Genomic DNA, 26,788 nt, shown 5'->3' on the forward strand with positions numbered 1-26,788 from the left:
CATTTCTCTTTTTTTTGCTGCAACTGGTTATAACTTGTTATTAATGAATGGATTGACTTCATATTTAGATACGACATTCTTTTGGATACGACCTTTATGTATATGAAATTTCAATTGACCTTGGATCATTTATGACCTTGACGAATGAGTTATTGAATTTCCACTGATTCTTTGCTATAAATGACTGTAACTTTGTATTAATTAATTAATACATTACATTTATACTTGGACAAAACAAATTTTTGGACAAGACCTTTTAAAAAAGTTAAACTGACCTTGACATTTATTTTGGATTTCTTCTTTTTTTAAAATTCAAACAACTATTTTGTAATTGTTTTTAGAACATCCCATAGAATTTATATGTCAACTTTCAAGTTTGTTCAAAGAAATGTGGTAAGCTGCTTAAGGAAGACTTTGTATGATATAGGGTATAGATTATCATTAGACTGGTTTGTATTTACCTTCATCCTAGACCTTTTATTCAAATTAGCACAAATTATATTGGCTGCCCAAATAACATGAAATTTGAGACTGTTAACATGGATCATGTAGGGCACTTAAAGCTGAAAAATATGAGAATGACAGTCGATAAATAAAATTAGATTAAAACAGAAAATTCATATTTTGTGCAATTGAGCCTGATATGCACTGAGGCTATCTTGTACTAATTTATTAGATTTTTTTATCCATAAATGTTGAATAAATAATGGCAAAAGTCATGTTTTAAGAAAATCTTGCAGGGATCAAAAATGAAAGCGCAAGTGTTGAAATACGACATACGACTGTACTCCAAAGAAATTTAATACACGTCAGCCAGTTCCTTCGCTTGGACATTTCTTCTCGCAAATTCCAAAGTTAAACCACATAAAAAATGATTTAAATGTGTGTAATTTGGGGAAATTAAATCGACAGAAAAGCAGGATACTGGTATTTATAGTCCGTTACATATCTAGCGATCACCCATAAATGACATACTTATACTGTAAAACTCAAACAACGTTACTTTCATGTTACATATCTATGTTATACAATTAGTTTTGCATGCGTCCAAAAGAAATATTGCTGACAATGATTCAGATTTGCTTTAAATTTATTGAAAGCACGTCTATTTTGTTCCCATAAAATTGTAAGGTAACTTTTAAAGTAATGGGTTTTGAAAACGTCATTCGTTGAGCTGAAATAATTCCAGTTGTTCATAATTTCAAGCCAACTGTAAGGAGAAAATTCACTTTTGCATTTAGATTTTCACACACAATGTATATACGAATAACAAAGTTAAAATGTTTTCTTTATTTTCCTGTTATTAAAAGATTTTAGTTTCCACGGTCATATTAAAGATCCTGTAACACAATTACATTTATGGTTTTATATTATAATTATGATGCTCACATTAAGATTTATCAATTTTTTAAGTCCCAAAAAGCATTATTTATAAAGATATTGCCGAATCTAACATGTCATGTAAATAAAGGGAGGTAATAAGATATTTAACTTGTATAGTCTAACTCATTTATATCTGAAGTGAGCTCGTCATTGACTGTATTAAATTATCATCGTCTGTCTCGGGTGGTAGCGTTCCGTTGTTCATCATACACAGTATTTGTCTAGTTCATTGGCAATTTTGTGTCAGTGTGCGATTTAAGAAAGGATTCTAGTCAATAGTTGACTAGTATATTTGCAATTTTTTGTCAATGCGCGATTCAAGAGAATTAATATGCCAATTAATGCGATCGGCCCCTTTTATGACACACACATAATATGTTTGTCTTACAATAAGCATGGTTAACTGGTTAACTTAGGTGTTTAGTGGAAAAGACTTTATTAGAGTATACCTTTTTAAACTCGAAGTGTGTCAACATTCGGTGACCTAAAAACTTGTTCAATCATTTTACCGTGCAAATTACGTAAAGGGTAACCAGTTTCAACTAAAATCCAACATTTATTTTGGGGAAATGAGAACATAATCATCACTTCTGTTGCCTTAGAAGTAGATTTAGTGATTGGTAATGCAGATTCTTGGTTACACCACAGATGTAGATATCTGTCTCTAGTTTCACGTAATATCGAAACTGTGAAACCTTTGAGTATCTCTATAATTTTGATAACCAATGCTCGCGTTGTATAGCAAAAACTTTTGAAAGTACATATATTTATTACAACACACTTTAAAATAGGACAGTGCATTTTCATACACAAAAAATAATTGAAAAGCTAAAAACATTTTGTTTATCAAATGATCATGGATCGTATTTGAAGTGGCTTGCCCCAAGGACCAGAACTAGTGCAGTGCGTGCTTGCCAAAAGGGTTTACCATATACATGTATATGAATGACATATATCCAAAAAACATGTGTTTTCAAAGCCCTAATTAATAAGAAATTGAAAATGAAAGCAACTGAAAACGACAGTTTTATAAAGATAATGTTGACGAATTGTTTTTAGACAGCTGTTTTTTTTAGATTTCCCCCTCAAACTTTCATGTAGTGTTCTTTATATAAACGGAGTTCAAGCAAAATATTGAGTTCAATTAAGTAACCTTAGCGTTAAATTGGTTTGTTCAATGTTAAACTTTCCTAAGGTCCTCATTAAAATTTATGTTAATTGTATTTTGTAAGATGAAATGATATAATAAGTTTTAAATGGTGGTTTTATTTATATATGTAGATCTATAAGATTTGAATAAATTTTAATTTGTAATTAAGATCATAAAGATAGGAAATAGATACAGTGATTGATAAAAGTCCTGATTGGATAGTAATACTAGATATCTACCCGGTAGATAAAAAATGCAAATGTATAAAAAATGTAACGTTGTTATCAAAAAAGCTACTATAAAATAGAGAAAATAAGAATCCCCAAAGAAAGCCCAACACGGCATAATTGAAATGTTGCAGGCTCAGTTTGATAAAACCACTAAAGAGTCGGGAAAATGGGTTTACCATTTTCAACCTCATTCACACACGTGCAAGACGCTCAGGACTACCAAATAACAGCATATAGATAGATAGTTTTATTCTGATAAAAAAAATGCATGTCATTAAACAAGAACATCAAGAAATACATGTGAACATGATAGTGCATGTGTTGATGACATATATTCAATATGGCTTTTCCCTCTCAGCCCCACCCTGCCTGCCCCAATCACAGCCAGCTCTGTATACGCCACTGACACACTTCATGAATATATTTGGAATACCCATTTGGGACATACGGATCCGACCGCATCATTCATTTAAGATGCCCATCGTGAAAAGTATCAGTTGGTCTACGTGACTTTTGATTGACAGTCGATACTAAAAATATCTACTCAGGTATTCCGATGTGTGACGTCACACTTCACAGGTGACCTAATTTCGCGTATTATTTATTGATCGCTTCAGAAAGTTAAAGAAAAGTTTTAGTTGCGAGTGTAGCTTATTAAAAGCGTCGGATATTTAGCTTTTAACAGGACTTTGGAGTGCGACCAGCGATGTCGTCGTCACGAGGTAGACGAGCGCGAAGTGGTCGGCCTAGAAGTGCTCGGGATATCGAACTTAGGACTGTACAAGAGGAAGAAGCGTTCAGGAGGGAACTTGAGCGGGTAAGTTTAAAAATAATTTCACTTACCTGAGGAGTCTGATACACGATTAACTTGTGAGTAGTGATCAGGTAAACAGGTTGTTCACATAAATGTATTGCTTTATAAATTAGCTGGGTTTTTCTATATATTGTGAAGTATTTGGTTGATATTTGAGAATGTTAAACTGAGTCATATTCGACATATAATGTAACAACTGGGTAAACAACCTTGATAAGTACATTTTTAGCTGTTTTTAAAGATAATACCTGATTATTTTCTATTATGAATGCACTATAAATAAACCAAATTTATATAGGACTACATGTAGCATATATACCTCTACTACATTTACCTTTGAAAATAGCAGGCTCTTTAGACTGTATAAACATGTAAACAAAGTAATAATACTGATAAATATCATTTGTGACTGGAAAAGAATATATAATTGTGTTCTGTTACCTACTGAAGTTTTTATTTATCATGAATGACATTTTAGTATATAATGGGTTAAATCCTAGTAACAGTGATAAAATTAAGAGGGACTTAATTACCCATTGATGCACTAAAGTGACATTATGAACTCAATGGCAAGTTGAGTGCATTACTCAAGTTTTACTAAATCATTTCCCCTTTATAAATATGATAATACATATGAGTAATATATTAATCCTTAATTGCTAGGTTAAATACCTTACATTATATGGACTTGTCCATCTTTCAATCTAATTAAAAAAACCAACAACATCAAAACACCAGAGACATTATAGCTTGGCCAGCACTGTAGGTTTACTGCAATTTAGTAACAGTAAATAATTACTAAATCATTTCCCCTTTGCAAATATGATAATACATAATTTTTTATGAGTAATATATTAATCTTTTGTCACCGGTATATTGAAGCCAGGGCAGCGCCTCAGATCTTCAATGTAGTCAGTTGTACTTAAATACAGACTGACATACAAGGATGTCAAAATTATTGAGTATCTAGCAAAACGTTTTATAATTGATACATACAATGTACATGAACACAGTTGGCAATAAAAAAAAATTCACTGGCAAAAATGATTATACCTAATTTTAGTTTTTACACAGTATACTGTACCATGCATATATATTAGGCTGTACAAATTACCTGTGGTCTGATCCATCACTTCTGACCATTTTAGAAAAATTAACATGGTTGTATACTTAACCTTTACACCAGCTAATTGACTTATATATCATCCTTTTGAAGTTCAGCTAATTTGCTTATCCTCTTTTGAAGTTCAAGAATTGATCATGGTTAGTTAATAACCTATATTTTGCTAGTCCACCCATGTGACCCAATTTGAGAGAACAGCGGTGCCACCTGATCATGGACCAGCCACACTGTTTGCTATTCAGTCTATAGGCTTATACATATATTCTTTTCCCTAAAAATGATGAATGGTTTTGCCCAAATTGAAAAATGGACAAGTCCATTTAAGATATTAAAGTGTGGTATAAGGGTCGTATTAACACATGATGTATATATTGTTAAACTGAGTATATAGCTACATGCCAAGCTATGTGTCACCTTTAATGAGGGCTTCCATTAGTCCAAGTGTGGGAGTCATTTTTCTCCTGATTTTGGCTTGTTACTTCCAAAATACAATTAAATTAATGCTTTTCCTTCTTTACCTATAAAAAGAGACTTCCAAATTTATGTCGGGCATTTTGCAGTCTCTGACTTCCAAGGTTTTGAACTTCTGGAAGCCCTGCAATGCCTGGCAGGGTCTATACTCTTTGCATATATTGAAATTATCTTTGCTGCAGAATAAGCTCTTGAATATTTAATATTATCTATATATAGCTGAATAACTTTTGTGTCTAAAGCAGGTGTGTAGCTTGCTAGCAGTCAAACTCCTGTACCAGATTAGTAAAAGCCCAGTCTGACACTGTGTCAGGTGGTCGTGTTGGTTGTTTTCACTCTGGATCACTGCAGTAAGCCACATTGAATTTACTAGAGCACAGCTCAGCCACCGCATTAATGCTTGAAGTCGGTAGTTACCCTCAGACTTATGTTGGACCATCTTGAATTTGAATTAGTTTTAACAAGTTCTCACTCATCTCAAATTCAGCTAATTGTAAAATACCAAGTGAAACATCTCATTACAGGGTTATTTTTGGCTTATTTTATAGCCGTTATTGGTTCATATTCCCAATGGAAAATTTAGTATATTATTTTTCCAATCCACAGGAAGAAATTCCAAATTGAAAGTTACAATATAAAAATATTGAATAAAAATTCTAAAATCTTTGCAAATAATGGTTTCTTCACTGTAATAGTGCTTAAATGTTAGAAGATGCCATCATAGACGGTAATTGTTGGCATCCATTTAATCACTGCAAATTTTCAGTCATGCGTTTTTCCCATTTTTTAACAAAACACTGCTGAAATTCCCAATTCCATGGGTATGGGTCATGTTCCCAAAATCCTGGAAAAAATCCCTGCATTATTAATCAGCTATAAAAGCCTATGATTATGACTTTGAAATTGCCCAGTAATTCATGAATGCAGAATATAGGTGTTACTACACTTTGTATACATAGTATGTATTACTGATTATTGCATGTAAACTTGTTGATCATTAACATATTGTACATATTTATAAATATGTAAACGCTGTGAGTCTGCCATGTGCTATAATTTATGCAAATTTTATGATCAATAGCACCTAAAAAAGCATAATGTCTATACAATGTATATATAAACATTTATATTTTTTATGATTTCCCATATGTGGTTTACACTTAGGTTGGTACACATATATGATAATCAACATAATGTTGATAATATATGTTACGGTCTGTTGCAGTCGTACAACAAACACTGCAATCTAGACATGAACATAATTCTCGGTGATGTATCAACCTCATGTTATAATTGTTGTGCTATAATATTATAAAGATATAAACGGCAGCACGAAATACCCAAATACACCCAAATACAGCAATATGTATTTTTGTTTGTTTAAAATATAGATTATAGTGAGAATTAAATAAATATTTATAAAATAATATGACTTAGCCTGCTATAACTTTCATTCATTCCGTTGAGATGTTGTAAGAAAATAAAGGTGTTACATTTGCTTATAATCTACATGTACTATATAGGTTCTTTATGAATTTACTTGCAATTTTAAATCAAGATGTTATATTTGTTGTCTACACTTACATTTTTAAGGTTTAATTTTGTTGAAATTTCATATCATATACAAGTGTCCATGTTATTAAAAAAAATAGCTTTACTGGAGTACATATACTGTATTTTATTTCAAAACACAATGATAGGAAAATGTATATTTGGGTATGTTTGATTATATCTTAGTGAAAGTGTATACTGTATTGTATTCATGATTAAAACAGCACTTTTTTACTATAAAACATTTATTTTTAGTATAATTGGGCAATATTTGGGTATATTTAGGCAATATTTGGGTATATTTGGGCAATATTTGGGTGTATTTGGGTATATTTGGGTATTTCGTGCTGCCCGATATAAATTGATTTGAGGTTTAAATGGCATCTTTCTTCAGTGTCTATTCTAGGACGCGCGATTGCGCGATTCACGCTAGTATTTAACAGATCGCGCACAATTCAAAATCATGTGCGTGAAAATCGCGCATCTATAAAAATAGTTAATAAAACCGTAAAACTTCCATCCCGCATTATATTTGGTTGTTTTGTTTACATTTACACTGAAAACCGAAGGGAGGTAACTGTAAGCTAATTATAATAATTTAGTACCGTATGGTACTGGTTACGTGAGTTGAAGGAAATTAACGGAATGTTCCGTATCAACCTGACAGTTGGGCGCCATTTTAGTGTAGTTAATAATTAGGAAAAATGAGGCAATTCCTAGCTTGGCTACGATCTAGACGTGAAAGATAGTTCGATTATTTGTATTGCCAATCCCTTTATAATCAATCGCGGCAGTTCTGTAATAATTTGTTTTCGTTTAAAAATTAAGGGGGGACAACTTCTGCTGCCTTAAATAAATATTATCGTTTTAAATATTTCCTCGGTTGAACGCCTCAGTGTAAACTTAATGCAGACGATTTAACACTGGCAGTTTATATTGGCACCCTTTGATTTTGAAACTCGCCCCCTTTTTTGAAATAGAGGGGGGAAAATCACCCCTATTTTTCAATTCCTAGAATAGACACTGTTTCTTGGAATTTTTGACAATAAGTTTTCATTCTGAAATTGCCCATTTCCTTTAAGAAGTGTTTTGTTTAAAGTCTTTTTTTTTCAGGCTTTTCTTTAAAAAAAACTGGGAATCAAATTTAAACACCATAAAATGACATTGCTCATATTAGGGATTCTTGTACTGTTTAAAGTAAAAAAAAAAGAATATTTGTATATATTTTTAAAAGGGCGTGCACTCGGCTCTGTCTTTGACAGATAGCTAAGACAGACAGGATTTAACAGACTTTTAAATCATATTCTTTCCAGTCCTTTTTTGAAGAGCTGCAACATAGTTAGAGTAAACTGTGATATCAAATTAATTATATGCAATCTGAAAAAAACCCTCATGAACTTAGCCTGAATAATTTTGTGCAATCTGACAAGGAGCCTTGAACCCTGCACTGCAATCTGACAAAGAACCTTGAGCCCTGCAGCCAGAATTATTTTGTGCAATCTGACAAAATGTCTCAATAACCCAGTCTGAATAATTTTGTGCAATCTGACAAGGAGCCTTGAACCCTGCACTGCAATCTGACAAAGAACCTTGAGCCCTGCAGCTTGAATAATTTTGTGCAATCTGACAAAAAGTCTCAATAACCTAGTCTGAATAATTTTGTGCAATCTGACAAAAAGTCTCAATAACCCAGCTTGAATAATTTTGTGCAATCTGACAAAAAGTCACAATAACCCAGCCTGAATAATTTTGTGCAATCTGACAAGGAGCCTTGAACCCTGCACTGCAATCTGACAAAGAACCTTGAGCCCTGGAGCTTGAATAATTTTGTGCTATCTGACTTTCTGACTTGATGTTTACTTTAATTTTTGCATTTTAATATTTTTTTCATATCAAAACCCTTTGCTTTAACCATATTCTAATAATAACTGTTCCAAACTTTAAAATGAAGAAAAAAAAGGATTGAGTTCATTATGCAAGTTTTGTTGGGTTAAACTCGAGGTAAAATTACTAAAATGCAATAAAATATATTTTTTGTCTTCTTTTTTCATATGCTGACAGCAATTCAAGCCATTGTTTGATAAGGTAAGTTTTGATTTATTTTGATTTTCAAATTATGAATTTTAAAATTTAACCTTCACATATCTATTTGTAGTATTTAAATTATGTTTTGTACCCTGTTAACTGAATATGTTGCGGAAATTATATAGCCTTTAAGGCTGAAAAAGAAAAGTTTGCTTTCTTGTGGTCTCTGAGGCCAAAATAAAAAGGGGACAGTTCTGACTTGTAGGTTAGGATAAGAATACTATTTTTTATAGATTTATATTAAATATTGTAAAGAAAAGAGCTTGAAGGGCATAAAACAACAAAACAAACAAACCAGAAACTGTTGGTCAGCTGTTGAATTTAAAAAAAGATGGTGGATTAGAGGACTTTGCCTCTCTTAAGTCAATAATTTTTTTTTTTCATATAAAGGAAGAATTAAAATGACAGATCTAGATAAAGGAGCTTCATATGATTTTAAATATTAAGATTATTGAAACATACAATGGGATGTTATGTAACATGAGCCGCCCATGATTCACCTGTAAAATGTCATCTTTTTGAAGTATTAATGTCAATGATAAATACTGTCTGGATATATGAATTTTTATACAAATATTTTGTAGGCGTTTTTTATGCGATTAAGATATTATCTCAAATGTTTGAACTATCTGTGCTAACAATGACTTTATCGCTAATCTTAAATAGCAATTTATTTAATTTATTTATCTGATGTTCAGGAATTTTTCTAGATTTTGGCTATTTTCCTTATACGAATTTATTTTAGTCTTGATTGTATTGGCAGCTATTATTTTAAAGCTTATTGAAAAACTCGCGAATTTATTATTTAAAGCTGCTCCTAGGTTCGAAAGATTTTTTATGCAGTCAAATTTAAATTCACTTACTTAAGTGTTTACTGTTATTTATAGGCTGTTAAACGTACAATTTAATACGGTTAATTTAATACATGTTAAAGAGGTCTGGTCCGGGAGAGGTAATCTAGTGTAGGTTTTGATAATACTGGTCAATGTGAATCTAGTATGGGTTTTAAATTACTTTTAATCGTGGATTAGTGATTTAAACCGTCTCTTTCAATGCTGTAAATGTTTGTTATGTTATGTGACTTAAAAGTTAAAACAAGATCTTAACATTTAGTTGGTTGTGATAATACACATTGTTATTTAAACACCATAACAAACCTGATAAACATTTATATTTTAAAGAAATGATTTCCAGATAAACTGACAACTATTTTGAAGAAATAGGGATAGCTATATTGTACCCACGCGTCTAGCGTCACACTTGGTTAAGTTTTTGCGTGCAAGTTAAAATACGTTAAAAATACGGAAGGAAATAAATTTGAAACTTCACACACAATATTGAGAGCACCATAGGAGGTTACAGTCCAAGGCCAAAAGTTTTAACATTGATCTTGACAGAATTATGGCCCTTTTTGAACTTAGAAAATTTCTATATTATCACTGGAAATAATATTTCGAGATAAATGTTCCATTTGATGTAGGGTTAGACCAATAACTTGTGTGTTAAATTTCAGATCATTTTAAGCTCACTCCATTTACCCTGAATACAAATACATGTATTGTAATTTTGGAAATTGACCCAAAATTGAGCTAGGAATAACACAAAATAAGATTTTCAATTTATATATGAGTATATTTGCATATTTTTTTCTGTTTTTAGTGTCCCAGCTAATGTATGCAAGAATTTAAAATTCTATGTTTTTTTAAGGCCTTCCAACCAGTCAAAGGAGTTTCTTCAATATTGTAACCATGCCCTGTTAATAATTATATTGTGATAATGTATAATGATATTAATCTTGCGTATTGTGTTAAAATTGAATTTAAGAACAATGGTGACCGTGAAGAAAAACAAAGGATATAATTTTCCTGTTCAATATGTTTTGCATGACAAATATCCTCATATACAGTGACAGATTATTTTATATAAATTTCGTGTAAACATTTCGTGTAAAGAAAAAGTTCACAGTAAAAAAAGCCTGCTTGAATGAAATTAATGATGATTATTACTTTATTATTATTAACGTTATCAAGAGCTTAAAGCAGCATGCCTCCAGATTAATTCTAATTTTTATTAAGATTTTAAAAATGTATTTAAAAGTAAAATATTTTGAAATGAACAGAGAAAATAATTTACACATTGCAAACAACACTTGCAATCCACATAAAATACTAAAACGTGGAAAAATAAGTAGAAATAGCTCTTTACTGCCTTAGTAACGCAGTAGAAATATGGCAATTAATACTGCAAAATCAGCCTTTAATTGCACAATGAAATATTTTGGCTCATCTGGAGGCATGCAGCTTTAACATCCATATTGAGACTGGGTAATTAAATGTGGAAAAATATTTAATACATTTGTATGCATATATTACAGCATGGTAACCAGGGAGTTTTGGTCACTGAGTTACAAGATGAACTGGATGAGACGGGAATTATTAACACTATACCGGAGGACAGGTTAGATATCTTGTTGGAGAAGGCGGACAGAGATGGGGACTCTTATATTACCTTCGCTGAATTCATCAATATGGTATATAGATAAGTGGATATATAAGATTTTCTTTTTTATATTTTTTTTGGTATGGTATATAAATTATAAGAATCTTATTTTATATTTTCCCTCAAAAAGTCTTTAGTTCAATAACTTTCATAATTATGTATCTAGAGCATTTGTAGAGAGAGCACGGGATTTGTAATTAAGGGGACGCGGATTTTAACACATATCTTGCAGTTGGTTCAGTGTCCGAATAGGCTTTTCTGGATAACTAACCATTTATTCCAAATTTCTCAGCAAATGACCACTAACTGATACAAAATAATCTGAATCAGTGTTGAGAGACAAAATTAATGATCATAAGGCTCAATGTTTGAGAGAAATTGTTGCTGAGAAATGTAGCCTTAATTGCCCGAGGATCAAATCTGCGTAAAAATAAACACAAACAAAACTAATATTTATTTACTATAATTGTATTTGTATTGATACAAAAATTTGTTATGTAATTTGCATCTTTTATTTGATGTTATTTAAGAAATTATATGGGTCTTAATTTGCTGAGTTTATCGACTATTTAACACCGGTTTGGAGTTTCTATTTTTTTTTTTCCATATTTGTCTATAGTGACAAAATCACGAGGAGTGTTAGAATTAATTTTGTGTATGATTTTAGATGACACGGGATGGTGTTCTGTCAAAGAAAGAGCGTACAGCTATGACTAGATTTGTAGGCGGAGTTATAAACAATATCGTACCAGAATACATGAAGGAAGATTTCCTCGAACATTACACATGCTGCCCGCCTCCAATCTTCATGGTGGTCATTAGCATAATTGAGGTCAGTGCTTTTTATATGTTTTATATATAATATCTAAAGCAGCTTTTTTTATCTGTTACGAAAATAAAAAGTGAAGCTATTATGATCACTGCATCGTCGTCGTCATGCAAAAACTTCAATGTAGCCCATTATTATAACAGTTTAAAAGTAATTGAAATGCAATTTGAAATATTTGCTTACCATGACAACATGCAATTGTAAGACAAGGGACATTATTCCGAAAAGTATACCTTTAGAGTTATCCCCCTTCTTATCTTAAATTTTTGTTTCAAAATTGGTTTTTATAGCTGTTGCCTTTAACAGATGACAGTTAACATGGCATGCAGTGCACTTGTTAGTTTTATGAAATCTTACGAAAGGTAAAATATAAGTAAAAAACACTTTTTAAGAAATTGTTTTTAATATGGATAAACACAAAACAGATATAATATATTATAGATGATGTTATGTGGGTCAAAAGAACATTGCATGTTTGATGAAAATCTGTATAATTATGAGATTTTATTTTATGCCTCTGAGTGGACTACTGATTTATTCCTGAAAATTACTTGTGAGAATACTCATTTGAAAGCTCACTTGATGAAATAAAATTTCATAAAACACAAAAACAAACAAAATATCCTCTAAAAAATATTAATGAAATCAACGTATCAATTGTCCTAAGGGCTACAACTAAAATAATTGTGTTGATATTATTATTGTTGTACACACATTATAATTGGCAGAGAAAGGTTTTTAATACAAACTGATTTTTTTTCCAGATTATAGTGTTTGTAATATATGCAATGCAGTTAAAAGATACTAACGATCCTGTCACTGCCACGTCAGGGGTACCACTTTACAGTCCTTTTATATACAAACCGTCAAGACGATATGAGGCGTGGAGATATTTTACGTATCTACTCATTCACCAGGGGTATAGTCTCTTTATTTTTTTTTTTACATCCCTTAATTTGCATTATGGATTTGACTGGCCTTGAATTTGGAAAAGTCCATGCAGTATTTAAGGGATTCCAGTATTAAATTTAAAAAAACAAACCAGTATACAATGTAGAGCGTGTTCGGAATGTATGGATGTGATGGCTTGTGCAAATGTTTATCACTTTCGAAAGTTTACTCGTTCAAATGATCTAAAATACATTGTATTGAATTTAGTATTGTGAAATTTAAACTTAACACTGTTTTAATCTTGCCTCCTAAGTCACACAGACACTATTGTAGTCATAATGACAACTTGTGTAAAATCTAGCTTTACTGGCAAAGGAAGCATTTCTCATGCACATGTTGGCTAATAGAACCATGACCTTTCTACGCTAGATAGATAGCTTCATCAATAACATTAAACTCCGCTTATAATGATATTCTAAGGACTGCCAAATTTGTTGTTGGGTGCCCTAAATTCGTCCTTGTCCTATAGTCAACACCCTTACTGTGAATGTCAGAAAGTCCTAATACATGTTCGTTAAGAAAGAAAACAGTTGGATGTTTTAAACGTCGAAGTAATTTTAATGTATCTGCCAAATTTCTTCTTCATAGAACGCTTTGATCATTAGAAAATATAGCGTATCAATTAAACTACATGAACTAGCACTGTAAAATATTTAGGGTAATTAACCATGCCCAAGCTGGTCTGGATCAATGCTGGTCGCAAACACATTATGTTGGTTTTGTCATGGCGCGGCTTATTTATAAATGAATATTTTATTTGTTTTGTAGGTATATGCATCTTGTCGGTAACCTGATATTTCAGTTATTGCTGGGCCTACCTCTAGAGATTGTACATAAATGGTGGAGAGTTCTTATTGTCTACTTCTGTGGTGTTATCGCAGGTAAGTTCTGGAACAGCTGGATACTTCCTGATATCTCCCTTGTGGCTGAGGGGTTGCCTTAAAAGGTTAGGGCATCAGAATTGCAGCCACCGTTTATCCCTGCATGATAGTAAGCGGTAACTGAATGGTTTCAAATTACTGTAGTGACTATTTGGGTTCGAATTACTGGAGTCTATGCAACTCTTAACTAAAGCAGGTGAGGTGGTTTTAACCCCTTGTGTTATCACCTGAGGTTCACCAAAATCATCTTCCCTGTTTTGGCGCCATATGACCTAAATTGTTTTGGTGTGCAGTAAGACCAAACCAAGCAAAACAAAACAAAATGTCTTAACATGAAAACATTCATTGCAGACTGGAAAGTGATATGCAGTCAGTGAATATAGAGTGGACACAATAGTCCTTGAAAAAGCTGCTGAATCATGATTATTAAAATGATAAGAGTTTAGGTGAAACATTTATGTACAAGAAAGAGTAATTCAATGTTTGTTTAGATATTTATTTTAGCTCAGTTATTATAAGAGGTTGAAGCTTATTAAAGCCTGTTTCCTAGAATTTATCAGTACTGGTGTCTTGTAAAAAATAATGGTTGCAATCCCACAATTCTTTGGTTGAAAGGCAGACACCTTAAGATTTTACTCTAGGCATCTGCATTTTCAGTATTCCAATACTAATGTCACATATTAATTATAGAGCAAAATTTCCTTTCAAAATTAGCAGTGTAATGTTTAAAGTCAAAATGAGGATGTGAACTTTTTTTGTCTTTAATTTGACAGGTTCACTGGCACATTCATTGACAGATCACAATGTTGCCTTGGCCGGTGCTAGTGGAGGTTGTTACGCTCTTATAGGTGCCCATCTGGCTTCCGTTGTAGTGGTAAATATATAAAGAAAAATATTACTACTAAGTCTTAAACAATGGATGATCCATGACTACAATGTGTACTGGTAGAGCAAAAGAAAAATTAAATAAGTGTACACCAAAACTGTAGTTGTCTAGCAAAATCATTGGGACATTTTGATAAAACCAATGATACACTTAATAATTTTTAGAGATAGTTTTCTTATGTTTTGATTGGGTAAAATGTGTGTAATTTTCTGTTTTGTTGAGATGAACATGTATTGAGATCATGCTGAAAATATTTAGACATTCTTATGGTTTTATATGGCGAATGTGTATTTTATGGCAAATAGATTTAATTGTAAAAATGAATGTTTCATTTTAAAACTTCATGAAAAAATTAATATTTAATTTAGAAAGTAATGATTGTTTGACTTATTTGAATTTATTTATTTGAATTTGAAATAGCGTTTATATAAGTTTTAATATAAAAATTATGTTTCATATAAGTTATTAAATATAAAAATTATGTTTCATATAAGTTATTAAATATAAAAATTATGTTTCATATAAGTTATTAAAGATATTTTATGGTGATTTTTAATTGAAAATAGAGTGTTCAACCTATGATTTTTAGTGTCATAATTGGCGTTTCATATAATTTTAATGTACAAGTAGGTGTTTTATATAATTTAAAGTCAACAAATAAGTGTTGCATATAAGTACCAACTAAATCTTGAGTGTTTATTTTATTACAGAATTGGTCTGAGATGAACCACGAATGTTGTGATGGCAATCCTATAAGGTTCTTACTAAGTGCACCTGTCAGACTCACTGTCCTGCTATTGTTAGGTAAGGTTCTTACTAAGTGCACCTGTCAAACTCACTGTCCTGCTATTGTTAGGTAGGGTTCTTACTAAGTGCACCTGTCAAACTCACTGTCCTGCTATTGTTAGGTAGGGTTCTTACTAAGTGCACCTGTCAGACTCACTGTCCTGCTATTGTTAGGTAAGATTCTTACTAAGTGCACTGGTCAGGTTCACTGTCCTTCTATTATTAGTTAAGTTTCTTACTTAGTGCACTGGTCAGGCTCACTGTCTTGCTATTGTTAGGTAAGATTCTTACTAAGTGCACTGGTCAGGCTCACTGTCTTGCTATTGTTTGGTAAGATTCTTACTAAGTGCACTGGTCAGGCTCACTGTCCTGCTATTGTTAGGTAAGATTCTTACTAAGTGCACTGGTCAGGCTCACTGTCCTGTGATTATTAGGTGAGGCTCTCGTAAGTGCTCACTGTTCTGCTATTATTAGGCAAGGACCAGTCAGGCTCACTGCCATGCTATTATTAGGTAAGGTTCTTGCTAAGTGCACCTGTCAGGCTCACTGTCCTTGTTTTAGGTAAGGTTTGTGCTAAGTGTACCGATCAGGCTTAAAGAACTGCCAGTAAAACCCACTAAACAACTCTGTATATTCATATTGTGACCCCCTATAGAGTTTAAAACGTAACACTCATTAGGTGAGGCTCTTGCTAAGTGGCTGCATGGCCGAGTGGTTAACGCGTCGGACTAGTAATCTCATGATCGTTAGCCGCATGGGTTCAAACCCAGTCAGGGGCAAGTCGTTGTTTCCTTGAGCAAGAAACTTTACACTCATTGCTCAGTACTGGTTGGTTCCAGGAACGGATTCGAAAGTGTGTCTATAAGCTTATAGCTTCCTACACAATCCAACTAAAATAAATTCTGTATAAACCAAAACGTAACACATCTACTGTTGTGTAAAGTCAAAACATATTTATTATATACATTGTACATGTAGCAATTATCAAATATCAAACTGAAGCATAATATATCATTAATATTTGAGGTGTTAATTTAAAGTATTAAATCTTTATCTCCGATTCTAGGCAAGAGAAAATTCTGTGCCATACGTTCTGACGAAATTCTTCCCATTTTTCGGCTTAGATTTTCAGTTTAGTTTTTGTACCACCCTATTGATTTAGACTAGTAAAATATATAATACCCTTTATGGTATTATCTTTAATCTTTATACTGCCTTCTCTTTCCATTCTACATCACCTGATTAATTATAGACCTCTTCTTGTTACCCTTTGAGATAGAAGTTTTTAATACCTGTTCTTATTTCATTATCAACTACTTACAATAGTCTAGAGCTATTCACCAAGGATTTCGGTGGTTCTACTAGGGTGCCTGTTGATGCCAGAAATAATGCACAGAAGGTATTCATCCACCAGTAAAGCTTGAAAGTTGCCATATGACCTAAACTGTGTTGATGCGACGTAATTTGGTAAAACCCAACAAAAAAAAAACATGTTTTTTTTATGGACTGCATTTGTTTTTTGTTACTTAAAGGTCTTGAAATTGGTATAGACTGTTCCAAATCCGTAGCAGGTCAAATCCATTACACAAATTCAGCAGGTTATTGTTTAATTTGTCAGTAATAACTTGGTGTATACAGTGTAAGAAATTAGGATTTGAATCGACTAGGCTGGTCGGACTACCAGATTGGAATATTCACTAGCCCAAAAGACATTTCACTAGCACGATTCATTTGTTCAAAACAGTTGTTTATATTGCCTCTGAAAATGCAGTAGCCTGGTCGGGCTTGTTACTGTGAAAAGTTGGTAGCCCGAGGAGAAATTTAGTAGTCTGGGGCTATAGGACTACTGCTAATTTCGAACACTGTGTATATTTGCAGCTGGTTTAGATACCGCTAATGCAGTTTATAGACGATTCTTTGATCCTGCTGGTGGTAATATCGGAATCACAGCTCATATGGGAGGCCTCATAGCAGGTAAAACATTCTTATTATAATAGTTTAAGTCTTTGTTCTATGTTCACTTTGCCAAATTCTTGAAATTTAGTTTTTGTAAGGACATATGTGGTTCATGTTTAGGACTTCAGACCATTTGTCCTACAACCATGGATTTGAATCCTGGTATGAATCCTGTTAAGTGCATTTGATCCTTTAAGCTATCTAGCTAGCTTACATGGTAGGTGACTCAACTCGGGTGCCAGTTTGTGCCTGAAATAATGCTCAGAAGGGCACTTATAATATCTGTTAACAATACTGAATCACTGTAATTTTTTATTAGCTCACCTGTCACAAAGTGACAGGGTGAGCTTTTGTGATCGCTTTTCGTCCAGCGTCCGTCCGTCGTCTGTCCGTAAACTTTTACTTTAAATGACATCTCCTCATAAACCGCTAAGCCAATTTCATCCAAACTTCACAGGAATGTTCCTTTGGTGGTCACCTTTAAAAATTGTTCAAAGAATTTAATTCCATGCAAAACTCTGGTTGCCATGGCCGGCGAAAGAAAAAACTTTAGATATGTCTACAAAGTTTGTTCAAATAAAAGCCCTGGGGTCAAAACTGGCCCCGACCCAGGGGTGTCATTATTTTTAACTATATGTGTAAAGTAAAAACTTAAAAAATCTTATTTTAAAAAACCTTAATAGCTAGAGCTTAGATATTAAGCGTGAAACATCTTCTTATGGGTCTCTACCAAGTTTGTTCAAATAAAAGCCCTTTGGTTAAAATTGGCCCTGCCGGGGGGGGGGGAGTGGAAGATCATTGTTTTTCATTATATGTGTGTAGTAAAAACTTAACATCATGAAACATCTTCTAATGGGTGTCTTCCAAGTTTGTTCAAATAAAAGCCCTGGGGTTTAAACTGGCCCTGCTCCGGGGGCCTATATACAGGTGAGCGACCTCAGGGCCATCATGGCCCTCTTGTTCGTTAAGCCAGTTTTTATAAGAAAAGTAACTATTTAACTATTTCATTTTGTGCTTGCCTCTTAAAGGTTTGGGCTAAAATCCCATCAGGGACTTTTGATTTTTTCATGTGAGGAAGCTATACTGCTATATTACAGCACGTCAGTGGTTCTACACAGGTATCCGTTCTTGCCTTAAATAATGCAGGAAGGGGCCCCTGAGGTCTTTCTCCACAAGTCAAGCTGTGAAGTCACAGTATTTCTGTTACAGCACCAGTGTGACTTAAAATTCAACAAAAACAAAATTAAATTTGTAGAAGATCCTTATACAATGTATTCTACTCACAGCTATATTTATACTTTGTTATGAGAAATATTTTGTATCATTTTTAAGGCTGGTGATTCTACACCAGTGCTTGACTGTTCCTTGAACAATTGAGGAACATTTATGAGTCTTGGAACTGAAAACTGGAAAGCTGCAAAATTGAGTAATAGTGTCCATAACAGTGACGCCATGAAAAAAGATGAAAGTTAAAGATAGAATCATTATGTATATAATTATTATGGCAATATTGTGTTATTCATTGACAGGGTTATTATACCCCAAAAAACGAAGTTTGGGGGGGGGTATATAGGAGTCACCCGGTGGTCGGTCGGTCGGTCGGTCCGTCGGTTGGTCGGTCGGGCGGTCGGTTGGTCGGTCCAGACGTCCGTTGCATTTTCCTTGTCCGGAGCATAACTTGAAAACTAATGGTTGGAATTCAATATAACTTCATACAATGGTCAAGCACATTGAGAGGAAGTGCAGTGCACAAAAACCATAACTCTATCTTGACTAATTACAGAGTTATTGCCCTTTGTTACTTTTCCTTGTCCGGGGCATAACTTGAAAACTACTGGTTGGAATTCAAAACAACTTCATACAATTGTCAAACACAATAAGGGGAAGTGCAGTGCACAAGAACCATAACTCTATCTAAAGTAATTACAGAGTTATTGCCCTTTGTTGCTTTTCCATTGCTTTTTTTTTTGTCCGTTGCATTTTCCTTGTCCGGAGCATAACTTGAAGACTAATGGTTGGAATTCAATATAACTACATACAATGGTCAAGCACATTGAGAGGAAGTGCAGTGCGTAAGAAACATAACTCTATCTTGACTAATTACAGAGTTATTGCCCTTTGTTACTTTTCCTTGTCCGTGGCATAACTTGAAAACTACTGGTTGGAATTCAAAACAACTTCATACAATTGTCAAACACAATAAGGGGAAGTGCAGTGCACAAGAACCATAACTCTATCTAAAGTAATTACAGAGTTATTGCCCTTTGTTGCTTTTCAATTGCTTTCTTTTTTTGTCCGTTGCATTTTCCTTGTCCGGAGCATAACTTGAAGACTAATGGTTGGAATTCAATATAACTACATACAATGGTCAAGCACATTGAGAGGAAGTGCAGTGTGTAAGAAACATAACTCTATCTTGACTAATTACAGAGTTATTGCCCTTTGTTACTTTTCCTTGTCCGTGGCATAACTTGAAAACTACTGGTTGGAATTCAAAACAACTTCATACAATTGTCAAACACAATAAGGGGAAGTGCAGTGCACAAGAACCATAACTCTATCTTAAGTAATTACAGAGTTATTGCCCTTTGTTGCTTTTCAATTGCCTTCTTTTTTTGTCCGGAGCATAACTTGAAGACTAATTGTTGGAATTCATTATAACTTCATACAATGGTCCAGCACATTGAGAGGAAGTGCAGTGCACAAGAACCATAACTCCATTTTGACTAATTACAGAGTTACTGCCCTTTGTTTCTTTTCCTTGTCCAGAGCATGACTTTAAAACTACTGGTTGGAATTCAAAACAACTTTATACAATGGTCAAGCACATTGAGAGGAAGTGCAGTGCACAAGAACCATAACTCCATCTTGACTAATTACAGAGTTATTGCCCTTTGTTACTTTTCCATTGCTTTCTTTTGTCCGGACCATAACTTGAAGACTTATTGTTGGAATTCAATATAACTTCATACAATGGTCAAGCACATTAAGAGGAAGTGCAGTGCATAAGAACCATAACTCCATCTTGACTAATTACAGAGTTACTGCCCTTTGTTACTTTTCCTTGTCCAGAGCATGACTTGAAAACTACTGGTTGGAATTCAAAACAACTTCATACAATGGTCAAGCACAATAAGGGGAAGTGCAGTGCACAAGAACCATAACTCCATCTTGACTAATTACAGAGTTATTGCCCTTTGTTACTTTTCCTTGTCCAGAGCATAACTTGAAAACTACTGTTTGGAATTCAGTACAACTTCATACAGTTGTCAAGGACATTCAAAGGAAGTGCAGTGCACAAGAGCCATAACTCCATTTTGACAAAATACAGAGTTACTGCCCTTTGATACTTTTCCTTGTCCGGAGCATAACTTAAAACATACTGGTTGGAATTCAAAACAACTTCATACAATGGTCAAGCACAATAAGAGGAAGTGCAGTGCACAAGAACTATAACTCTATCTTCAGTATTTATAGAGTTATTGCCCTTTGTTCTTTTTCTTTGTCTTTCTGGACTTATTACAGAGTAATTCAATTAAACTTCATCAATGGCCAACCACATTGAAAGGAAATGCAACATACATGAACCACAATTATCTTTAATTGCCCACAACCATAACTCTATGTTTCAATTCTTTTACAAGGTATTCTGTTACTAGTAACATCCTCATTTCCGAAGCAGACTTGTGGGGGTATTAATCACATTAAGTGATAGTTCTAGTTCCTTTTATTATAGCAATATTGTGTTATACTTTGACAGGGTTATTCCTTTTATTATGGCAATATTGTTTTATACTTTGACAGGGTTATTCCTTGGTATAGCAGTGATGAAAAATATCAATGAGAAGCCGTGGGAGAAGAATGTAGGTTGGGTAACTCTAGCATTGTTCCTTGTCTTCGTGTCATTTTCCATATTCTTCAATGGACTGTACAATGGGTATCCGGAAACAGACTGGACTGCCTGTTGCCCATAGACTGGTTATCTCGTTGACCATAGACAGATCATAGCCTTATTAATTGCCTTAAGATAGTATGTTTTGGTTAATCAAGTGTAAAACGTTTTTTTACAAGGCATGAACTGGTGCCAAGAATATGAGATTACAAAAGCTATTTGATGTATGTATTTAAAAAAAGTCACTAAATTTTATTAAAAAAATACTTTTTATGTGGCAGCTGGATTTCTAGTAATGCAATATTATTGTGTGTCAGAAATGTCTATAGTATGTAGGAAGCTATAGATATTGCATTAAGCAGGCTCTCCAACCTCCCTAGTCTACTTTTCTACTTTTCTTACACGCTACTGGAGAGCCTGAAATAAGAAATGATGCAATTAAGAAACAGTTGTCTTTTTTCTTTATAAAACTGTTACCATTTTTTAAGTTTATGAATGCTGCACATGCAAGTTGAGTTCTTGCCAAGATTTGCCACAACTTTTCACCAGTTTTAAAAATGTAGAAAATTTAAAAATTAAAAAAAAGACTGTCTTACATACCATAACAATTTAATGTTTTTTTTTCTTTTCAAAAATATTTTCTCAGATTTACTATATCAGCATACTTCATTGCTCAAACACCAAATACTATCTCTAACACAAAAAACACTGCCAAATTAAATATTTAGCTTCTGTTTATATTCCTTTCCAAAATGTATCAATAATATTTATACTTTCGTTTACAAAATTCTGCTTGCATTTATGTTATAAATTGAAACTTTTTGAAAATGAAATTTTAATCCCTTTATCTTTTAAGAAATCTTCGTACATTAACTTTATTTTATCTCCATGTTTTTTTTTTAATTTTAGATAATTAATGTGTTACTATTTCTTACTGAGATTTTAGGAAAACTTAAAACGTATGTATATATTATATATATATATATATATATATATATATATATATATATATATATATATATATATATATATATATATATATATATATATATACAGTCACATTCCTCCATTTACGGGGCATCGGTCTATTTGAGACCATACTTGTGGGGTTTATATTTAATGTGGGGCATACATAAGGCCTCCCAACTCTGGCATGTTTAAAACGATGTATGGGGGCGTAGGCTACCCTTCTAACATAGTGCCCATAGGCCGGTTTTAGTAGTAAATGATATATGTCCCACAAATGTATATATTTTTAATGGGGTTTTATGTTGTTGGTCAATATGTTTTCACCTATGGTAAAATTAAATATATAGTTGATATATATAACTTAGAACCCCTTAGTTCTGTTGTTTGGAAATGTCATTATATGCCTACATAGTGGCATATATAAAAACTGACTGCATAAAATAATGCCACTCAACTCGGTCTTATAAATAGGCCCCGTAAGTAAAGATATGTGTGAATATATATATATATATATATATATATATATATATATATATAATTCACAAGTCGATTAATGTATATGGTCCTTTGTTATTTTAGATGGGGCATTTTGAAAAGCCCTGTGCTTAGAATTTTAGGAGTTGAAAAAAAAAATCCACAAAAACAACAAACGTTTTTTTACATTTTCTTTCTCTTGGACGTTGTTTTTTTATTACTTTAGATCTATGAAATACGTCAGTTTTCCTTCACCAATGTCTTTCCCATGATGCGAGCTTGTTCATTTATTTCTATTTAGGGGCGTCCGTGGCCGAGTGGTTAAGGTCGTTGACTTCAAAACACTTGCCCCTCACCGCTGTGGGTTCGAATCCCGACAGGGACTTTGGATTCTTTCATGTGAGGAAGCTATCAAGCTAGCTTACGGAACGTCGGTGGTTCTACTCAGGTGCCCGTTCATGCCTGAAATAATGCACGGAAGGGCACCTGAGGTCTTCCTCCACCAGTAAAGCTGGAACGTCGCGATATGACCTATACTGTGTCGATGTGACGTTAAACCCAAAACAAGCAAACAAAATTTCTATTTATGGTAATGATCATACATGACATTATAGATAGTAAATGAATTTTCTGATTTGATTATTGTTGAAGAGGCCTCCAAAGAAGAGAGGTAAAATCAGCCGACTTTAAAATTTTTATTTTACCTGTGGGTTCCAATCCTACCAGGGACTTTTGATTCTTTCTTGTGAGAAAGCTTGTCTTGAAGTTCTACACAGGTGCCCGCTCGTTCCTTAAATAAGGTCTTTCTCAACCGGTAAGTTTGAAAGTCGCCATATGACTTTTACACTCCCAATGTGACTTAGAATAAAAAGATAAAAACATTGGTATTGAAGTTTCTCGAACTATTTCTGTAGCCTTTCATTTTTTTTATCAACAAAGTTGTAAAGTTTTGTTTGTTTTGCATATCCAGATACAATGATTGTGATAAAATCAGAAAAAAACATAAGCAGAAAATATTTTCCACAGTCGTTAGTGCTCACACAGGGCACCTTAATTCCAATCCCATGACATCATTATGATGTACCTATAGTACCTATAATTATTGAATGCTCTAGTATTGAAATGAGTGAGGCAAGGTTGTACATTCTGTCCATACAGTTTCACAGCGTAAGTTTCAAGATTAGCATGTCCCTAACCAATATACCAGTACCAATATGACCAGTTAAGACAAGATCAATAGGCACATCCATGTTGCCTGATCATGACCTGCACTGTACTTTATTCAATAATAAATATGTAGAATGAATGAAAAGCAAGTGCATTTAAGATATTTACTGTGGTTAGGGTTACATTAACAATTATTAACTGTTAAATGGATTGGCTAACATGCTTGCACATATAAATTCTCTTATCTTGTTATTGTAAATTAAATTGCAATTAGAATCATACATTTATGTTATATTCTGATTTATGTTTGTATGTTTTAGGGGAAATGGTATTGTACGAATAACATTTGTTTTAATAATATGAGCCGTGACATGACAAAACCAACATAATGGGTTTGCGACCAGCATGGATCCAGACCAGCCTGCGCATCCGCGCAGTCTGATAAGGCTCCATGCTGTTCGCTTACAAACCCTATAACAAGTATAGAAACAGTTGTCTTTTTTAACGAAAAAGCGAACAGCATGGATCCTGATCAGACTGCGCGGATGCGCAGGCTGGTCTGGATCAATGCTGGTCGCAAACCCATTATGTTGGATTTGTCATGGTAGGCTCATATGTGAAGCATTTTCAAGACATGAGTAGATCTATGTATTAGTGAATAGATAATTATACTGATGATATAGTCGCTTATATTGTAGTAAAAAGATAGTGACATTATATTTTGTATTCTAAACATGAATGGTATGCCCTTTTATATAATCACTTACTGATATATATGTTTCTGAGCGCAATATAATTGCATATTGTTATTTTCTTTTACTTTATTTTACATATCATAAACATAAATTCTAATTGTGTTGTGATCCCTTATGTTTTTTTATCTTTATACGTATATTTGCCTTTTTGCATTTATTTATATACACATAAAGAATTACACTGTTAGATATCAGTTGCAATCACGTTAAAATCAGTTATGAAAGTTTTCTTGGATATATGTTATTTAAAGCATGTTTTTTTAAAAGTAACTTTTTTTTAAGTAATGTTATTGTCTTCAGCAAACACAAGATTACAATTTTACATGCAAACGCTAAATGTTTATATTGCACTTGACCACAGTGCTGACAGGTGAGATTTAGTTGTGATAGTATGTTTTCCATTTTGTATAGACTGTTCTGTTGTGACCCATAATTTAAAGAAAAAAAATTGGTATCCCCTCCTTTTTATTCTTTTCAACTTTCACTTCAACAGAAGTTATGACAATGGTTCTGGCATGATGTATCAGTAGGTCAAAGGAGCTAAAATATATTTAAAATGAATTTTTAAAGTCTTCCTCTCTGAATGTACAATAATATGACTGAAAAACTGTTGGGAAAAGGCGTAAAATGAAACAAACAAAACAAAAAAGTAAAAAATTGGCATGTTACATCTTCTTGTGTCGTCTGCTATAAAATTATATAAATCCCGCCATCAGGGTCAAAATAAGCACAACCCCGGGGTTAATTTAGTTTATGTTATTTTTGGTGTGAAATTACCTGGTATAGAAAGAATATTTAAAATGCAGCATTGCCTAAAAGACCTTTACAAAAATATAAATCATTCCCTTTGGGTAAAAATGGGTATTGCCCTGGTGTCATTTTTGTTTCGTAGAAATGTATAGGAAACAGATTATAAAATGATTTTTAAAATCTCTTAATAAACTACGATGCCACGAAATTTAATGTTTTGGCAAACAACATAACTTAATGGCTCTTTACTGAATATATATTTGTCACCAAGTTGATCTTTGATAAAGATTTTAATGTTATTATAAATCATACCCTTTAGATCAAAATTTGTCCTGCCCTTGGGGTCACTCGGTATAGGAAAACACGTTATCGTGAGGAACTACATGTCTTAGAGCTTAGATAGTGACTACCTAGCATTGTTTAGTGAAACCTATTTTAAAATTATTTGAAGAATTTTCGCAGGGGTGAAATAGTCCCACCACAAAAAATTGACCCAATGACTTAATAACATAAAACCTTTTTTAGCAGTTGATCTCATGTGAGAGGTCTTCGGCTATCTTATTATATGTAACGTTTTTATCAGTTTTTAGCTCGACTTTTCTATGAAAAGGGGAGCTATCCTACTCGCCCCGGCGTCGGCGTCGGCGTTGGCGTCACACCTTGGTTAAGTTTTTCGTACCACCCCACTTTATTTCAGAAGTATTACAAGTATGGCTTTGAAACTTACCATACTTGTTCACCATCATAACCTCCATCTACAGACAAGAGTACATAACTCTGTCAAGGTTTTTGACAGAATTATGGCCCTTTTTTGACTTAGAAAGTGTATTGAGCTTGGTTAAGTTTTTTGTACCACCTCACTTTATTTCAAAACCATTGGAGGTATTGCTTTGAAACTGACCATACTTGTTTACCATCACGACCTTCATCAACAGACAAGAGGACATAACTCTGTCAAGGTTTTTGACAGAATTATGCCCCTTTTTGACTTAGAAAATACATTGAATATGGGTAAAATCCACTTATTGCCTTAACCCTTTGAGATATTGCTTTGAAACTTTTAATGCTATTTCACATCATTACCCCCATCTGTACGCAAGAGAAGGTAACTCTGTCAAGGATTTGTTTTAAAAATTAAGGCCTTTTATCGACTTAGAATCTTGGTTAAGTTTTTAGTACCAGTCCA

At 33.2% G+C, this 26,788-nt stretch overlaps 1 protein-coding gene across 1 annotated transcript; it reads left to right on the forward strand.

The window, feature by feature from the left end:
* The first annotated feature begins 3,315 nt into the window (after positions 1–3,315).
* On the forward strand, positions 3,316–23,497 carry LOC132749958 (rhomboid-related protein 2-like). The gene is made up of 10 exons (XM_060739905.1): positions 3,316–3,580; positions 8,784–8,807; positions 11,182–11,337; positions 11,974–12,138; positions 12,900–13,054; positions 13,855–13,967; positions 14,741–14,841; positions 15,564–15,657; positions 17,518–17,613; positions 21,400–23,497. Exons 1-10 carry the CDS (start codon positions 3,470–3,472, stop codon positions 21,567–21,569), a joined length of 1,185 nt encoding a protein of 394 aa, XP_060595888.1. The 5' UTR covers positions 3,316–3,469; the 3' UTR covers positions 21,570–23,497.
* The last annotated feature ends 3,291 nt before the right edge of the window (positions 23,498–26,788 follow it).

Source organism: Ruditapes philippinarum, unplaced genomic scaffold (assembly GCF_026571515.1).
Source record: "Ruditapes philippinarum isolate M1 unplaced genomic scaffold, ASM2657151v2 ctg1783_1_1_1_1, whole genome shotgun sequence".
NCBI classification, from domain to species: Eukaryota; Metazoa; Mollusca; class Bivalvia; order Venerida; family Veneridae; genus Ruditapes; species Ruditapes philippinarum.

Bases quoted from the DNA above. Each gene is read 5' to 3' on its own strand.
- LOC132749958 (XM_060739905.1), top strand. From the start codon at position 3,470: ATGTCGTCGTCACGAGGTAGACGAGCGCGAAGTGGTCGGCCTAGAAGT. The intron at 13,968-14,740 runs GTAAGTTCTGGA...TTAATTTGACAG, and splicing joins CTTCTGTGGTGTTATCGCAG to GTTCACTGGCACATTCATTG. The intron at 15,658-17,517 runs GTAAGGTTCTTA...GTATATTTGCAG, and splicing joins CACTGTCCTGCTATTGTTAG to CTGGTTTAGATACCGCTAAT.